This window comes from Pyrus communis, chromosome 10 (genome assembly GCF_041283825.1).
Source record: "Pyrus communis isolate YQ-2024b chromosome 10, ASM4128382v1, whole genome shotgun sequence".
In the NCBI taxonomy this organism is placed as follows: Eukaryota; Viridiplantae; Streptophyta; class Magnoliopsida; order Rosales; family Rosaceae; genus Pyrus; species Pyrus communis.
In genome coordinates this window covers 30482564-30497784 of record NC_142574.1, presented here as the reverse complement: position 1 = coordinate 30497784, position 15221 = coordinate 30482564, and the positions used below count along the sequence as shown (strand labels likewise).

General features: G+C 37.2%; 4 protein-coding genes and 1 non-coding gene across 7 annotated transcripts; 2 read left to right on the top strand and 3 right to left on the bottom strand.

Moving 5' to 3' along the window:
* Positions 1-315: 315 nt before the first annotated feature.
* DES-1-LIKE (fatty acid desaturase family protein) lies at positions 316-2360 on the top strand. Of its 2 annotated transcripts, none has more exons than XM_068468709.2 (2): positions 316-610; positions 1397-2360. In XM_068468709.2, exons 1-2 carry the CDS (start codon positions 443-445, stop codon positions 2213-2215), a joined length of 987 nt encoding a protein of 328 aa, XP_068324810.2. In that variant the 5' UTR covers positions 316-442; the 3' UTR covers positions 2216-2360. The 2 variants fall into 2 exon arrangements, with proteins under 2 accessions (XP_068324810.2, XP_088534888.1); XM_088678762.1 differs by having other exon boundaries at positions 347-865.
* A 237-nt stretch (positions 2361-2597) lies between these two features.
* On the bottom strand, positions 2598-5143 carry LOC137727304 (tetraspanin-19). The gene is made up of 6 exons (XM_088678763.1): positions 4785-5143; positions 4504-4586; positions 4172-4245; positions 3934-4038; positions 2956-3729; positions 2598-2861 (listed from the first exon to the last, which is right to left on the bottom strand). The coding sequence occupies exons 1-5, from the start codon at positions 5084-5086 to the stop codon at positions 3673-3675; spliced, it is 621 nt and encodes a 206-aa protein (XP_088534889.1). The 5' UTR covers positions 5087-5143; the 3' UTR covers positions 2598-2861; positions 2956-3672.
* Positions 5144-5718: 575 nt separating this feature from the next.
* TRNAV-UAC (transfer RNA valine (anticodon UAC)) lies at positions 5719-5791 on the top strand. The gene has a single exon. It is a non-coding gene; the product is annotated as a tRNA-Val (tRNA).
* Positions 5792-6243: 452 nt separating this feature from the next.
* Positions 6244-11935, bottom strand: LOC137729431 (general transcription and DNA repair factor IIH subunit TFB2-like). The gene is made up of 15 exons (XM_068468377.2): positions 11481-11935; positions 10856-11023; positions 10691-10759; positions 10371-10464; positions 10086-10186; positions 9919-9964; positions 9766-9825; positions 9227-9295; positions 8890-8973; positions 8689-8772; positions 8475-8560; positions 7865-7955; positions 7242-7322; positions 6947-7021; positions 6244-6854 (listed from the first exon to the last, which is right to left on the bottom strand). Exons 1-15 carry the CDS (start codon positions 11591-11593, stop codon positions 6711-6713), a joined length of 1365 nt encoding a protein of 454 aa, XP_068324478.2. The 5' UTR covers positions 11594-11935; the 3' UTR covers positions 6244-6710.
* A 546-nt stretch (positions 11936-12481) lies between these two features.
* On the bottom strand, positions 12482-14886 carry LOC137730302 (uncharacterized). Of its 2 annotated transcripts, none has more exons than XM_068469368.2 (5): positions 14727-14886; positions 14069-14122; positions 13599-13702; positions 13125-13163; positions 12482-13036 (listed from the first exon to the last, which is right to left on the bottom strand). In XM_068469368.2, exons 1-5 carry the CDS (start codon positions 14800-14802, stop codon positions 12884-12886), a joined length of 426 nt encoding a protein of 141 aa, XP_068325469.2. In that variant the 5' UTR covers positions 14803-14886; the 3' UTR covers positions 12482-12883. The 2 variants fall into 2 exon arrangements, with proteins under 2 accessions (XP_068325469.2, XP_088533548.1); XM_088677422.1 differs by having other exon boundaries at positions 13599-13713; positions 14727-14805.
* Between the last annotated feature and the right edge of the window lie 335 nt (positions 14887-15221).

Below are 15221 nucleotides of genomic sequence, written 5' to 3'. Positions count from 1 at the left end.
ATAATTCAATATTAAATAGTCAGACATGATATAGTCAGCTTTTTAGTTATACAACAATTTTAATACAAGAAGAACTGTTAACATAAGCGGCTTTTGGTGTCCTTGTCATATATACAAGGGAAAAACGCATAACTAAACTAAAAGCTTCAAAAGGTGAAAAGGACACAATTACTTTCCGGTTGGCAAACAAGTCCACATACCACAGAATATCTGGGGCCCCATAATTTTAGCCACTCCCCTTGCGCGGCTTTGCCAAATTTGAACAAAATCCAGCGATTTACCCAATTAATTCTAATAATTTTAAACAAATTGAAAACAGCTCACATTCAAAGAGAATCAGAGAGAGAGAGAGAGAGAGAGAGAGAGAGAGAGAGAGCCAGGAAAACAAGAGAGAAGGAAAGAAAGGGTCTTTCGAGAGAGAGAGGAGGAGGAGGAGAGAGAGATGGGAAGAGGGGGTGAGAGAGAGGCAGCAGAAGAGGAGGGTGTGATGGCTACAGACTTCTTCTGGTCCTACACGGATGAGCCTCACGCTTCTAGGCGCCGTCAGATCCTCTCTCAGTACCCTCAGATTAAGGAGCTCTTCGGTCCCGACCCATGGGCTTTCCTCAAGGTATTTCCCTCCACACTTTGTCTTTCCAGAAATTCAGTCCTCCATTTTTGTTGGGTTTTCTGTGGTTTGCCTGTTTCTGCTTGTTTTTTTCATTGGTTTTTAGATCTGCGACAATGCGGGTGATTCCAAGAACGTGGTTTGAATGTGATTTTGATTCGTTTCTGCAATTGGGTATCGAAAGCTTTCCGCTTTTCGGAATTTTGTTGCGAAATTTGGATGCGAAGCATCTTTGTTGTCCAAAACCTTCATATAAGAGTTGAGTTTCGACTTTTGAATCCCCGGATCCATTTTTCAGCTGTTATTGTTTATTTCAAGTATGTAGAACTGCACTGCTTTCTCAGATGTTAGTTTTCGCAGCGAAATATCGTGATTTAAGATGTTTTGAACAATTGGGCATATGCTATTGGGGATTTATATTGTTGTGAATGTGCTTCCTCACTTGATATATCATTCATAATTTTTCGTGTGAATCGAATCTTAGAATGAAAGAACAACCTTAATCAAAGACATTGCAATTCGATCTTTGAGAACATAGTTTAACCTATTAGTTTGTGGAGCTCTGCAATTAGTGTTGATGACTTGTGTAACGTGTTGCTATTGCTAATGTACTAGTTCTAGTTTGGTCTTTCAAATTCAGTTTCTAGAACCTAATTCAACTTGTCAATTTGCGGATTTTTTCTTGAGTTTTGTTAGTTGTCTGGTTTGAGATGAACTGAAACTTACAAGTTTTGATCAGCTGTATTATATTTTCGCGTGATGACCTTGTATTGAATCATGGTGCTGCAGATTACGGTGGTTGTGTTACTTCAGCTCGGGACTGCTACAGCCCTCCACAATGCAGGCTGGCTGAAGATAGTAGCGATAGCCTACTTTTTTGGCTCATTTCTCAACCACAACCTCTTCTTGGCCATCCATGAGCTCAGTCACAATCTCGCCTTCTCGACCCCAGTCTACAACCGTTGGCTTGGTATTTTTGCTAACCTCCCGATTGGTGTTCCCATGTCTGTCACCTTTCAAAAATATCACCTTGAGCACCACCGCTTCCAGGGAGTAGACGGCATTGATATGGACATCCCGAGCAAGGTTGAGGCTCATGTGGTGACAAATGTGGTCACGAAATCCATTTGGGTTCTCCTTCAACTCTTCTTCTATGCCCTTCGTCCTGTGTTTCTCAAACCGAAACCCCCTGGTTGTTGGGAGTTCCTCAACCTCTTCATTCAGATAGCCCTCGATGTTGCAATGGTCTGCTTTTGGGGCTGGAAATCTTTTGCTTACTTGATCCTCTCTACATTTGTCGGCGGTGGGATGCACCCAATGGCGGGTCACTTCATTTCGGAGCATTATGTCTTCAACCCTGATCAAGAGACGTATTCTTACTATGGCCCTCTCAATCTTCTAGCTTGGCACGTAGGCTACCACAACGAGCACCATGATTTCCCCAGAATTCCCGGGAGCAAGCTTCATAAGGTGAAGGACATTGCACCGGAATACTACGAGGGTTTGGAGTCGTATAAATCTTGGAGCCAAGTGATCTACATGTACATAGCGGATCGAACAGTTGGACCGTTCAGTCGAATGAAGAGAAAGGCAACAAAATCTGAATAGATTCTCTCTTCTGCATTAATTTGTTCCATTTTTTTGTATTCTTTCCTGGTTCTTAAAAGGGTTATATGTTTACGCTGTAGTATAGACCGACGAAAAGGAAGTTCTTTATTCATTAATTAGCAATTGGAAAAGACATTTTGTTTAAGCTATGAACCCTAATTATATATACGTAAACTGGGATACCAACGTAAGCCCTTGAAGGACGAGTTTTGGAGTCCACCAAGTTTGGAGAGAAATTCCATAGGGTTTGATTTATTAGTGATTGAAAGATGATTACAATAGGAGACAGTCAATTGTTTAAATAACTTGATTACAACACCCTGGGATAACTCAAAGGCCTTAAGAAATTAAATAAAAGCAAAACGACATTAATCAGACGACAAAAGAAAAGTTTGATTTTTATTACATAATTTGAAATGCAATTTTGGATGTCTAAACAGCCTCGGATGACCAAAATACATCATACGTCATAACAAAGCTATGAGTTTGAAATGAAATGGACGTCAATCTCTTTCCACAAAGGTATCATGGGTCTAAATTGGAGCTCGAATGTCAAATATGCAAATTCTCGCTGCGTCTTTTAGACTTCCGTCAGTCCATTCTCCTCTCAGTCCACCCAGCCTTTTGTTCTACATTACTTGCTTGACTAAGAAAGATTTTCAGAAACTGATGCATCAAGGGTCTCATAAAATAAAAGAAATCGAGGCAGTGAGATTGCAAGTTTAGGAGTGAATTCTTACATTCCAATTACCATTTTTGGCAGCGATAATGTATTCCGGCCGGTGACCATTAGGGTTTATGAGCGGGAGTCTTTCCGGGGGACACTCTTCATCGCCGTCGTAGCTGGATCTTCGGTTTGGCCCTGCAGACCTTAGAGCTGTGGCTAGTACGATTGACAACCCCTGCAGATTATCTATTTAGTCTCGATGACAACTGATAATATTAGTGAGCAACATTCAAAGGGCTCACTTGTGAAAAACACTTGGAAGTTTTTTTTTTAATAAATCGATATTTTTTACATTAATGAGAGGAGGAGTTCGACTAAATTACATAATGAACAACCTGTTGGAAACCTGTGTTACCTGTGTTATGTGGGACTGCCAGTCCCACATTGCCCATACACCATCTACAACAATTCTTTATAAGTGAGTTCACTCACTTATAGTTTGAATTGAATTGGATTTAGTTTTCCCGAAACAATTTCATTCAGTTTTTAATTTGAATGAACAGTTGCATTCAGTTTTCTTTTTAACAAAAACTGATAAGCATGAACGGTTGGGAAGTTCAAATGATGCCATTATATATATGGTTTGCATTACAGAAACATACATCAATTCGTATAATCATTCCTCAATTTTCCTCTGAGAACAACACAACCAATTCGCCAAGAATCCGAGTTCTAGTGCAAGAACTTGGATTAGATAGTTGTATCCTGCAAGATAGACGTCCAAGGACTGCTACACTGGTGTAGGGACGAATTTCTGTCTTAGGAGATTGCTTCTGCAAGCCTCTATCTGCAAGAAACAAGTCAGTGATTTGTGTGTTTATATATAATCTCATTAAGTGTTTATATTCTAATATATTGTGTTTGTCGTTGAGCTTTTACATTCGAAATAAAACTGTGCAAATTGTTATATAATATACACTTGACGTTTGGTTGGTTCTAACACAACCTAATTTGATATTGAAGTCGTCATAAAAAACACTTTGGAAGTTACCTGTGCTAAAATGATGAACAAACCTATCCATTGAAATATGTCTAAGTTTGACTCGAGAAAATCTTTGAAATCATTGAACTTTCCCGTCGGGTCATATGGTAAATCCTGAAAATTGAAGAACAAATTAAGCTAGAGCAAAAACAAGACGAAATTCTAAATTGCTATAATATATTAAAAAAGATCCGAAAAAGAGCGTAAAAAGGCGATCACAGTGCTTTAACCTGCTAGCTTAACCCACCTCAAATAATGCAAGTGTGGTTCCCAAGATGTTTACCTTCTCCCATTCTGAATTTAAAAGTATATCTGCAGCCACTGCAAACTCCAATAGAATCACCAAAAAGATGATCAACATGTACTAAAACTTGTTCAAGGTCAACATAAATAACGTTTTTGGGGACAACCGGGTGTATACACGGCTCCATTAGTATCTCCCGTATCACGTGACGCATAAATACTAATAGGGCGATTTACACCCTGTCACACGTTAGAATCTATCGAACATAAGATAAAATCAAGTTTGCAACAATCTTTGTACAAAATGAGAGAAGGATACAAAAGAGAGGCAACAACCATTTGCATACTTTGCAGCAACAAGACCTATGCATGTTACTATGCATAAGGTAAATCCAGCGCCAAGAGAAGTGCATATAAACCTGCCATCAGCAATGCGTCGATATCATGGTCGCCAACAAAATGGATTACTACCATTAATAGTACACGAAAATATGTCAGCAACGTGTGAAAAACTATGAAATTTGCTTTTTCGAAAATATTTATGCATAACCCTTCGTAAGGGGGATTTGGCACAGTCGCAGCTGCGACACCATATTAACAATTGGCAGGGTTCTTACCATGGAGGAAAAACATTATGATGATCAAAGGGTGAACCGTCAAAGTCCCTCAGCCAAACCCTAACCATCCAAAGACCATACAAAATCATTGCAATTCCAACCATTCCCAAAAGTGAGTTCACTGCTTTCAGCACTGACTGCAGGCAGATTCTTGCAACTGTTGCCGCCATTGTAGTAGCTAGTGACTTCCAAAGCTTCTTCAACTTGGACAAAGCAAGATTAATCCCACCAATCAAATCTCGGCTTCTGAAAATGTTTTCCGACAAATAAAAGCGCTTCAAAGTAAGAAAACTTGCAAGCATGCAACGTTTAAGTTCGATGTTTTTGGCTCCCGAATTTATGTTAATGATTAAGAGGTAGAGGTACAACTTTAATTATGTTGAAGAAACTTGGTGAGAAGTGCCGAGTAGGAAATTTCTAAGAAAGTGAGTAATGTGTCTTTTTATTATGATTTTGTGTGTGTAGATTTTGTCATTTGATACTGATATGTTGGTCTGTTCCAATCCTACGCTGCATGTTATAATGTCTATCGTGAGGTGGCAGGAATCAGTCGGTATCGGTAAAAATATTGATGTACAAATTGATGGATTATTGATAAATATATCGATACTGATATCAGTTGTCTTCGATATAAATGATGTAAATTTGCTCTTTAAGCGTGGAAATTTAAAATGAAACTTTAGGGAATATCATACGGCAGTTTGTCGATATTTAACAGATATGTCAAAAATATCGACGTAATTTGTTAATTTTAGCCGAAATTTAAGAGTTTCTACGATATGAGGTGATGCGTAGACTTCAAACCCTTTTTCCATATCTTTTTCTGATTTTTTCAAAATTTCTATGGGAATACCGATCATTGAAGAAATTTCACACACTAGTAGGACTAGAGTAATTTAAGTTATATCATACACTTCGGCTATACAATTAATAAGTTGCTGTGGTGTAGTGGTTATCACGTTAGTCTTACACACTAAAGGTCTCCAGTTCGATCCTGGGCAGCAACAAATGTCCACTTTTTTTTTAATTTTCCTTTTTTTTTTTTTTTTTTTTTTAATTTTTTTTTAATTTTTTAAGATGATTGGTCAAGACAAATGAGGATTCTCTCCATATCCACTTTTTATTTAAAATTATTTATAAACAGTACTTGACGAAAGCTGACCGCATAATATATGATGAACATATGTGATTAGAGGATCCGAAGAGGATCCTTATTCAGTCAAGACAATGTATGTCCCTTGCAGGCTTGCACACAAGTCCAAACCTCCTCCTGTATATTAAAGTAGTTTTGAGTATCACCTTATTAAATAAACAATCACATTCCGGATAGATGAATTTAATGTTTAGGTGCGCAGGACGAGAACATTGCATGCATTCGGCAACTAAACCTGGCTACAAATCATGTCATTAATACAAGGATATTGGAAGACCTCGCGTTGTGAAGAATCGAGCCTCGGACTTCCCACAAAATGGTTCGTAAACCACGTCAACTGTATATTCAGCCGAACCATGTACATTGCAATATCAAAAAAATATTTACCGGCGAAATTCAATACACAAAGTTAAAACCTTCCCAATAAATAACACATGATTTGGAAATAACTGGAAAGCAAAATTGAATGATCATAATCTGTCTGTTAATACAAGCAGGGAAATTACTTCTTTTCTCTTCCAATTTTTCAAATTTCCTCATCCGTTTTGCCCACGGCATATTCCATCTCCTAGTGTTTAGATATATTCAGCCAAAATTACCAGAATTCCGCATTCATCTTGCGATTGTTCGCTGCAACATGCCAACCATCCGATTGCAACAGAAAAGATCTCCGCCTCGTTTTCTGATAATGTTAATACTTCCGAAGGTATGACCGTGCAAGCAAGGTTCTCGAGGATATGATCGTATTGAGCTGTGCAGAACTGATAACGGACCTACCGCCTTTGACGGCTAAGATATTCTTTCATGTGCGTGTGGTTTTCTGCCTTGACCACTAAACGCATCTTTTTCGAATCTGGCTCCTCCCATAGCAGAGCATTATAGCCTCGCGCGAAGTCAGAAGTACCCTCAAGAAGATCCTGGCAGTTTTAACAGAGAAATCTTAGAAAAATCATAAAACACATAAAAATAAAAAAAATACAGACATCGATTTTGGTAAGCGGATTGTCACCCTGGTTGGAAATTCATCGTAATAATAAGCTAGAGTCATCTCAACCCTATTCAGATCTGTTTCCCACAGCCTAATCTGTCAGATGCAAGTGAATTTGAAAATGTCAGAATACCAACATGCATGGAAGTCCCTTACAACATAACATAATAATAACTATCCAATTCAAAGAGCTCGTTATGTTTATATAAGAGCATGGCCGAGCTTGATATTGGACATTTTTCTTGATCGAAGTCAAGCAAATTGAACTCTCGAATATCTTGCTGAATTCAAACATGAAGATAGAGAAGGATCAAACCTGATCTGTGACATTCTCAGGTACAGATGGTACTCTCTCCGCAACACGTGGATGTGCATTTTGCTGAAGAAAAGAAATTATCTGCCAAATAATTAAAAAAATATTAGACTTCCAGCACTCCAGAAACAGCTTCAGCAACCCTTTTCTCCCATGTGACTTGGAAGGATGTGCATGTGTGTGCATACAGAAAGAAAGGTGCTAGCAATTGAAGTCTTTTCCATAAGCACACGGGGAATATACGCTAATTAAACCTAGAACATTGAAAGCTTGAATAACCCTAAACAGCAAAGATAACTTAGCAACTAAAATGAAGGTCATCTAAAATCTTTCTGCGTAAGGAAGAATAAGAGATAAAACGGAGAAAAAAACCATGAAAGACTATTTAAGAAGAACATCTTAATTCTTAAGCTTGTGAAGCAGAACATCCCTAGAGAGGCTCCATCGTTTTACTCATTTGTCGTACAAGAATTGAGGCAGTTATCACCTGGGCAGTTATCTCAACTAAGTACACAATCGTTTTTCCACAGCTCTCAGACAACTTGAGGAGAAGGACAAAGCATAGCCAAAAATACTTAGACTTGCACTGAAAACTAAAAGTAGATTAACGAAAAGCCAATATTTGCCTGATCTGCAGTAATGCCATTTTCAAAAGCACTATACAAACTTTCTTTTGTTATTGCTCCAACAATAAGGTTTGGAAGTTGATATTCTACCCTGCACAGAGTAGAAGAAGAAATTCTAGTAAGAAAATAAATAAAAACTTAACTCAGAAGTCAGCAATTAACAAGAACAAGAAGTACTCAGATACCAACACAACCAAAACAACGACACCACCCATTGTAGCCAAATGCTACCACTCCCCCTTAATAACGGAAAGGTCCAGCCTGACCCTAGGATGAGAAAATTCAGAGGCAGGAGATCCAAAACTGAATTTATAAGTCTTTGTTCTTTGCAAAAAATGCAACCATGGAAGTGTTTTATAGATGCCTATTATTAAAACCTTATATATATACACACAAGCTTGTCTTGATTTTCTTCTGCCATCTTTCTTATATGTATCAGAAAATAAAATATACATCTCTTTGTGCTTTCAGCAATGCCTAGGCCATAATTAAACGGATAGAAAATAATATCTGAACAGCATGCAATGATTCTTTCACATGTCTCATGAGTAAAAGAAAACAGAAACTGCAAACTGTACAGGACAGTTGATCGACAAATTGGTCAGCATACCTTGAGAAAAGACGTAAAATTTCACAATGTAATTTAGATGTTGAGTAAGCATAGAGTCTGAAGTTTGTTTCTACAACAACAAATCCCTGAACAAAAAAGTGAGTAAAAAATTCGTAAGTAGCACATGACATGCACATCGGTTTTCTTGGTGATTAGGAATCAGTTGCAGAATAACCAATTAGAGACAAAGCTAGAATGAGTACAAATAACCTACCTCTTTCCTTGATGATGAGTCTGTCAAGCTAACTGAAAGATTAGTAGCTAATTTAGTAGGTATAAACCAACTGTCTTTCCTTCCCTGGATAAGTACACAAAAAGACAGCAATGTAAAACTTGAGGTTAGGACATGGTTAAACTATCATCTGGGAAATTATTAGCAAAATGTAATACCAAAAATAAATAACATAAGTATAACCTGCTGAAGTTTGATCAGCCCCAAATCTGCAAGATCCTTGACTATATTCTTCTGCCTCTCATTCAATGTATTTATTTTATATGCCTAACACACAAAAAGGAGAATAGAATCAAGAGGTGAGAGATAAATTCCAGGTAGAAACTTCCCATGTGGAAGAAAACACTTTTCTACAAAGAAATAATGAATTGAAAACTATGAAAAGTTCTTCCTTACTGCAGCACTATTTATATTCCAGTCGGAAAAAAACTAGTAGCCAGAAAAAAAAAAATGTGGAAATTCAATAAAGCATCTGTTACTGCAAGAGAGTAGTCATGTATAAAGAGCATATAACTAATACCTCGCCTGTAACATGAAAACTAAGTTCCAGCAGGAATGAAATCAAATCTGCAGAATCTAACCCACGTTCCTGCACCAAAGAAAAAAGGTGGGGAGAGACCAGATATAAGATGAAACTCAACAACACAGCTAGTGTGAAGAAAAACTTAAGTTGCACTTTCATTTCATCTCAATAAATTAGTGTAGGATAACTGTCAACATCACAGACAACAGTGACAATGTACGTTCAACTTCTAACTCAAGTGTGCAATGAAACACATTAGGTAAAATTTTCCTTATTTCATCATAGGAACACAAACAGAATAAAATAAAAATACTAAAGAAATTTGGTTTTCAATATGAATCTAAGCCCTGGAAAGATAAACCTGCAAACCAATTCTGCAACATTCGATCACATATCAGTTCTAAATTTAGCTTTTCTAGTACTTGATAAACTACTTGGAACCTTGATAGAAGGTCAGCGTACAGAGTTACAAGCAAAAAATATCAGGTTAATGGTCTGGAAAGGAACCAACAACCAACAATTTCATGAATCCATACCTCCGAGTTAGAGATATACTCTCTAATGATGTACCATAGTTGCGCATTTGTATCCATCAACTGTGGTGTTCACATAGTAGAAATAAAATCCAGTAAGAATTAAGAAAAATCAAACATACTGTGTGCAAGCAGTTGAAGCGGTTTGGTGTATACCAAGAACTGGAAACCACTTTCAGTTAATCTCGGAGCTTCTCTATCCCTGTACAAACAGATAATGGAAAACCCTGACATCAGATATGAGATACAATGTTAAACTTTTCATATGTGCAAAAGAAAGACAGGCTTGTGTAGCAGAAAAAAGTAATAACAAAAGTAAGGACCTTTGACTCAAAAGACCTCGCTGGAATGTTTTCATCATAGACGAACTGATGTTCGATGGCCTTTCAATTTGAGATGAGTTGATAAGTTGCAGCAAGAAACACTGGCATTACATGACAGCAAGTCATAAAGAAGGGCAAACGTAAATTATAAACTTCACAATACGAAATAAATGATAATATATGCAACTATCTCATAGTCACCGCAGTACACAAAAGGCAGACAAAAGATCTGAAAACACAATCATAAATTCAAAAAGGTAATAGATGCAAGGATGAATCCTGCACCTCCCATTGTTCTAGGGCAAAAGCCTCAAGATCCTCCAAGCTAGGGAGCCTCACTGTGATATTTGAAGGCATTGATTCTCTTGGCAAAACTACACTGCAGTATCCAAAAGTATGGAGTTATAATCCTAAAACTCACTCTCTGTTTCGATCACAGCTTAGAGAATAAGAAATTGTAGCTAAAGTGAACTAATGAACGGAGACCCTGAACCTTTGCATGACTGAACCCTATACATAATGCATAAACCACTATCTTGTAATTATTTTGATCCCCAAACCTCATATACACACAAATAGTAGCAAGTAGAGGACACAATACTCACCCATGTACCAAAAGCTTCTTGAGATTAATCTGAAATATAGGATTTAAGGTGTAAGTTGCTTCCCTCTTCCTGTCATAAAGTCAAAAATGAAAACAATTTAAAAAAGATGACATCACCCCGCATCAAAACGTGTTCTGGAAAACCATAAAAGAAAGCTCGGACCACCTGCCCACGGTTTCTGTAAATATTCTCAATTGAATCAGGCGATCAATTGCAACTCTATGCTTTGAGACCCCATCAGGAAGCACCCACTCCTCCATTGACTTGGCAGTCACCGGAACTTCAATGGATAGCATTTGCAAGACATATTTCTTGGCTAGCGGTGGCAGTGACCTGTAGATTGCAGTTCTATGATTAGCACTAAGCTGGTTCATATGCGCTTAATCGACAAACATAAACTCAAAAACAGCCCAAGTAAACAAGGCTAATACGTGACATTGCGAAAGCAACCCGAAACCTGAAAATTCAACCTGTATGATTATCACTAAATATTACAGGCTCGGCTCGTTCATATGCACTAATCACATAACACAAACGCAAAATAACCCAAAAACAAATCAGTAATCAAAGCTATTGTGCCACAATGCGAAAAAAAACCGAAACCCGAAAATTGCAGCTAGATGATTATTCACTCACTCACTCATCAAAGACTACAGGCTGGTTCCATATGCACTCAATCAACAAACAAAAACAAAAAATCAACCCGAAAATCGGTGAACAAATAAAGCTAATACTCGACATTGCGAAAGCGAAGAAAGATTGAAGTAAGAAAAGCGGAAAAGGTGGAGACCTGATAATTGCCTCGCAGATGAAAGCATTTTCGTAGAGCTTGTCGAGCTTCATGGAGGGCAAGGCAGCCACCATGTCCATGAAATTCTTCGCTATGATCCTCACCTGAGGCATCTTTGTTCTTCTCCGCTCTGAAATGCTAGGGTTTCTCTGAGCTTCAAGAATCAATCCCCTCCCAAATACACAAAATTCAAATAAATCGGAGTTTTGAAAATTTTGAAATAAAATTCAAGGGTACAAATTTGCAGATTGCGTTTCTTGGACTCTTCTGTGTGTTCAGTGTGAGTGTGACTGGAGGTCGACAAAATGACGTCGTATTTGTGATTTTCTCTGATGACTGAAGAGCGCCGGAGACCGTCTTGGATCACTTTCTTGTACGTTTAGTCTAGTTTTTCCGACGTGTTCGTGAGTCTGGTACCTTTTTTTATGGAGGGAGGCTAAACTCATTTTTCTTTTTCTTTTTTTTTTTTTCACCAAAATTTAGTGAAAATATTAATAAAAGAAAATGGCAAAGCTTTCATAATACCAAAATATTATTATTTAAAAAAATATTTATTAAAAAAGTGTAAATCAAATTTAAATAAAATAAAAGTATTTTAAAATTAAAAAAAAAAAAAAAAAACTAGATAGGTCAATTGCCTCACTTGTATGCGTGTGGAAAAAAGTTAGTTTAGTTTTAAAGTGTAGTGACGGGTCAAATGAGAGCCCGTTTTAACTAATACAATTATGCTCAACCAAAAGGGAACGCTATTTTATGTGCAAACCCAATGCTTCATTTTTTTTTTCATTGTGACACCGCTAACCACACCACGTTATTAATATGCCTTAACGCCTCGTTGGTTGCTACTAGCCTAGGATTGAATTAGAGTGAATAACTTGCTACATCTAATTTGAAGCAAGAAATAGAGATCCAAGTTAGAAGTAGAACGTTATAGAAGGGAGAAATTTCCTTCATGACTAATTTATTTTCTCAAACATTTTTCTGAGCACTGAACTTGCAAATGTATCGATAACAATTAAATCGTCTCCAACTCCAGTTCAACAGAATAAGAATCCAGTCTACAAATAACATTTCCAACGTGTTTTTACTGTCAAAGAATCGGGAAACCCGGATGTTAGTCGACGCGTAAGGACTATAAATAGGAAAAAGAACAAGAAATCCTGCAACTATCTAAAGTTATCCATTTTGTAGTATAGTTAGGTTTTTCTCTCCAGGAGGATCCTCTCCGGATCCTTAAATCGAGACCGTTCATCGTATATTGTACAGTCAATTTTCGACAAATACTATTTATATTTAATTTTAAATAAAAGTATTTAAAATAATTTCTAACCGCATGATGTACGATGAACGAATACGATTCGAGGATCTCAGGATCCTAGAGAATCCTCATTCTTTTTCTCTCACTATGCAGAAGTGCCAAGAATGTCTTCGGCTGTTGATATGTCTTCGGCTGTTGCCGTGGATTCAGCAGGTGGTGCGGCGGGCTTTTCAACAGGGGGAGGGTTAGCCGGCCTGTTTGGACGAACTTTATCAGCTACGTCTGGATTTTTATCAAACTGCAAGATCGAGGAACGTTATAACTTTCTAAATATTCATCCTAGATAAAATGTAACCAGAACTTTACCGGGTTGAGAACAGACTAACCTTGGAACCGCAACCAGATACACAAGCATGAAAACACTCCTGCGCATAGAATCGGATCAGCAATAACTCATCTGAAAAAATGTGCACCGAATCAGAACCATGCTTTAGGACGAGGATGATATGCAACCATATGAATCTTTCGACATACAGAGACTGTTCAATGAAGGGTGTAAATATAAACATAAGTAAAGTTTACACTCTCCTACTTTTCACCTTAAATGCAACTATAATACTCGATCAATCGGAATTATTAAAAATGTCAGTTATGACAGATTAAGTTAAAATTTTGAGAGTCCAGAGGCTACTATAGTGAATGACACTGACACTACCACCCGCAACCTTTGGACTTGATTTGATGCAAGAGGCCATATAGATTTAACAAACATGATCATGTGTTTATATTTTCACAAAATGTTACTTGCTGCTCAACGTACGCATTAGCATGCTAAGAAGAAGCTGTAGAGGGATACATACCTCTGAGTACCTGTCAACTCCGGGAGAACGGTCAATGCAAGCACTCCATTGTTGGTCCTTTAAGACAGGATCCTTATAGCATATCTCATTGCACTCTTCCAAGCCTGTATTATATCTACTCGCTATATCACTTGAATTACTTATGTTCGAAACCATACTCGTATCTAGTAGCGTACTAACTCTTTAAACCAATAGTCTACTTCCATGTCAAGTTTCAGATACAGATATCAGAAGAGCGAAGTTAACACACCAATCAAAAGTTAATGCAGATGGGAAACATCAAGGTGTCCGTAAACATCAAGTTTCAGATGGTAGCCAAAGGGTTCTTAGAAACACCATTTTCGTAATGTGTCCGTAAACATCAAGGTGACAATGGGAAATTCATAATGGAGAAAGAACAAAACCAAACATAAATTCTCATCGATGTATGTTCATATGAAAACTGAATTGAAGAACAAGTTAATACTTACATTCTTCCCAAGTTTCTCCATCCGCATCGCACCCTTTTTTGCAAAATACTCTCCCTACAAGAAAACCATACAATGATCAGGGTAATAAATCAAGGTTTTAAAGAATTGAGTTTTAATTAAACACTCCTGTTACAATTCACTTTTAACGAAAATGATATTTTTACCCTAAAAAGTCATTACTATTCACTTACAACCCATTTTTATCCTTTTGATTAAATCTCAAAATTTTCAAGCTCTTTTAATTAGTTTTGTTTTTAAAGAATCAATATTTGATCACTATTCAAACTGGAATTCCGGTGCTTGCGTGTACCTAAAGCAATCATTAATCAAACCCCAATTTACCGGGAAATTTCCGTAATAAAAAACGAAACATTCGTCAAAATTGATCGTACAAAATACAGAAATCAAAATTAGGGGTCGAAAAATTCTGCAAATCGATCAACGACGTGAATTACCCAACACCAGATTTAACATAAACAGCGCGATAATTTTGGTATCAGTATCATTTCGAGCGTGAAAACAAGCGAAATGTCCAAAATTAGAGCTAAAAAAAAATAAAAAATTAGTAAACGAAAACGAAAATAAAAAGAAACTAAGGAAATCAAAGGTCCAGGAGGAAGCAAAATGTCCGAGAGAGTGAGGAGGAAAATGGGTTTACATGGAATCTGCATAAGAGCTGCGTACTTGTGCGTGCATTGGTTGCCGCACGGAGACCCCCATTGATGCGGTATCATCTTCTTCTTTTTTTCTCTCGGTCTCCGATCAGAACCTTGCTCGGTGGAAATGGAGCGGTGGGAAAATGGGGAAAGGCAATCGAGGGCGATTTTGTAATCTACATATATAAAGTGAGAAGGCCAGGTTGGTGAAGCATTCGGAAATACCAAGAAAGCCCTTTTGTTTTCTTCACAATCCAAATCCACAAAAATCGAAAAATGGGGACAAACTGGTAAAAAATCATTACTAAAAAAAAAAAAATACTGATCTTCATTTGAAAAAAGAATTAAAAAAAAAAGTAGATAAATAGATGTAGCAAAAAAAACCAATCCAAAAAAAACGAAAACTGAAAAAAATGTTGGAAGGAAACGTGGGACTTTGGGAGATATTGCAGTTTTCAAACTGCTTTCAGTAATTGAATAAAATATAAAAAATAAAA

Bases quoted from the DNA above. Each gene is read 5' to 3' on its own strand.
- LOC137727304 (XM_088678763.1), bottom strand. From the start codon at position 5,086: ATGCTTGCAAGTTTTCTTACTTTGAAGCGCTTTTATTTGTCGGAAAAC. The intron at 4,039-4,171 runs GTGGGTTAAGCT...TTCAATTTTCAG, and splicing joins CCACACTTGCATTATTTGAG to GATTTACCATATGACCCGAC. The intron at 3,730-3,933 runs GTAACTTCCAAA...TGTTTCTTGCAG, and splicing joins TGTTCATCATTTTAGCACAG to ATAGAGGCTTGCAGAAGCAA.
- LOC137729431 (XM_068468377.2), bottom strand. From the start codon at position 11,593: ATGCCTCAGGTGAGGATCATAGCGAAGAATTTCATGGACATGGTGGCT. The intron at 10,465-10,690 runs GTGAGTATTGTG...TGGATACTGCAG, and splicing joins AAGAAGCTTTTGGTACATGG to TGTAGTTTTGCCAAGAGAAT. The intron at 6,855-6,946 runs GTGACAATCCGC...TAAAACTGCCAG, and splicing joins ACGATGAATTTCCAACCAGG to GATCTTCTTGAGGGTACTTC.
- LOC137730302 (XM_068469368.2), bottom strand. From the start codon at position 14,802: ATGATACCGCATCAATGGGGGTCTCCGTGCGGCAACCAATGCACGCAC. The intron at 13,703-14,068 runs GTAAGTATTAAC...GATATAATACAG, and splicing joins TGGAGAAACTTGGGAAGAAT to GCTTGGAAGAGTGCAATGAG. The intron at 13,164-13,598 runs GTATGTATCCCT...TTCTATGCGCAG, and splicing joins GAGTTGACAGGTACTCAGAG to GAGTGTTTTCATGCTTGTGT.
- DES-1-LIKE (XM_068468709.2), top strand. From the start codon at position 443: ATGGGAAGAGGGGGTGAGAGAGAGGCAGCAGAAGAGGAGGGTGTGATG. The intron at 611-1,396 runs GTATTTCCCTCC...ATGGTGCTGCAG, and splicing joins ACCCATGGGCTTTCCTCAAG to ATTACGGTGGTTGTGTTACT.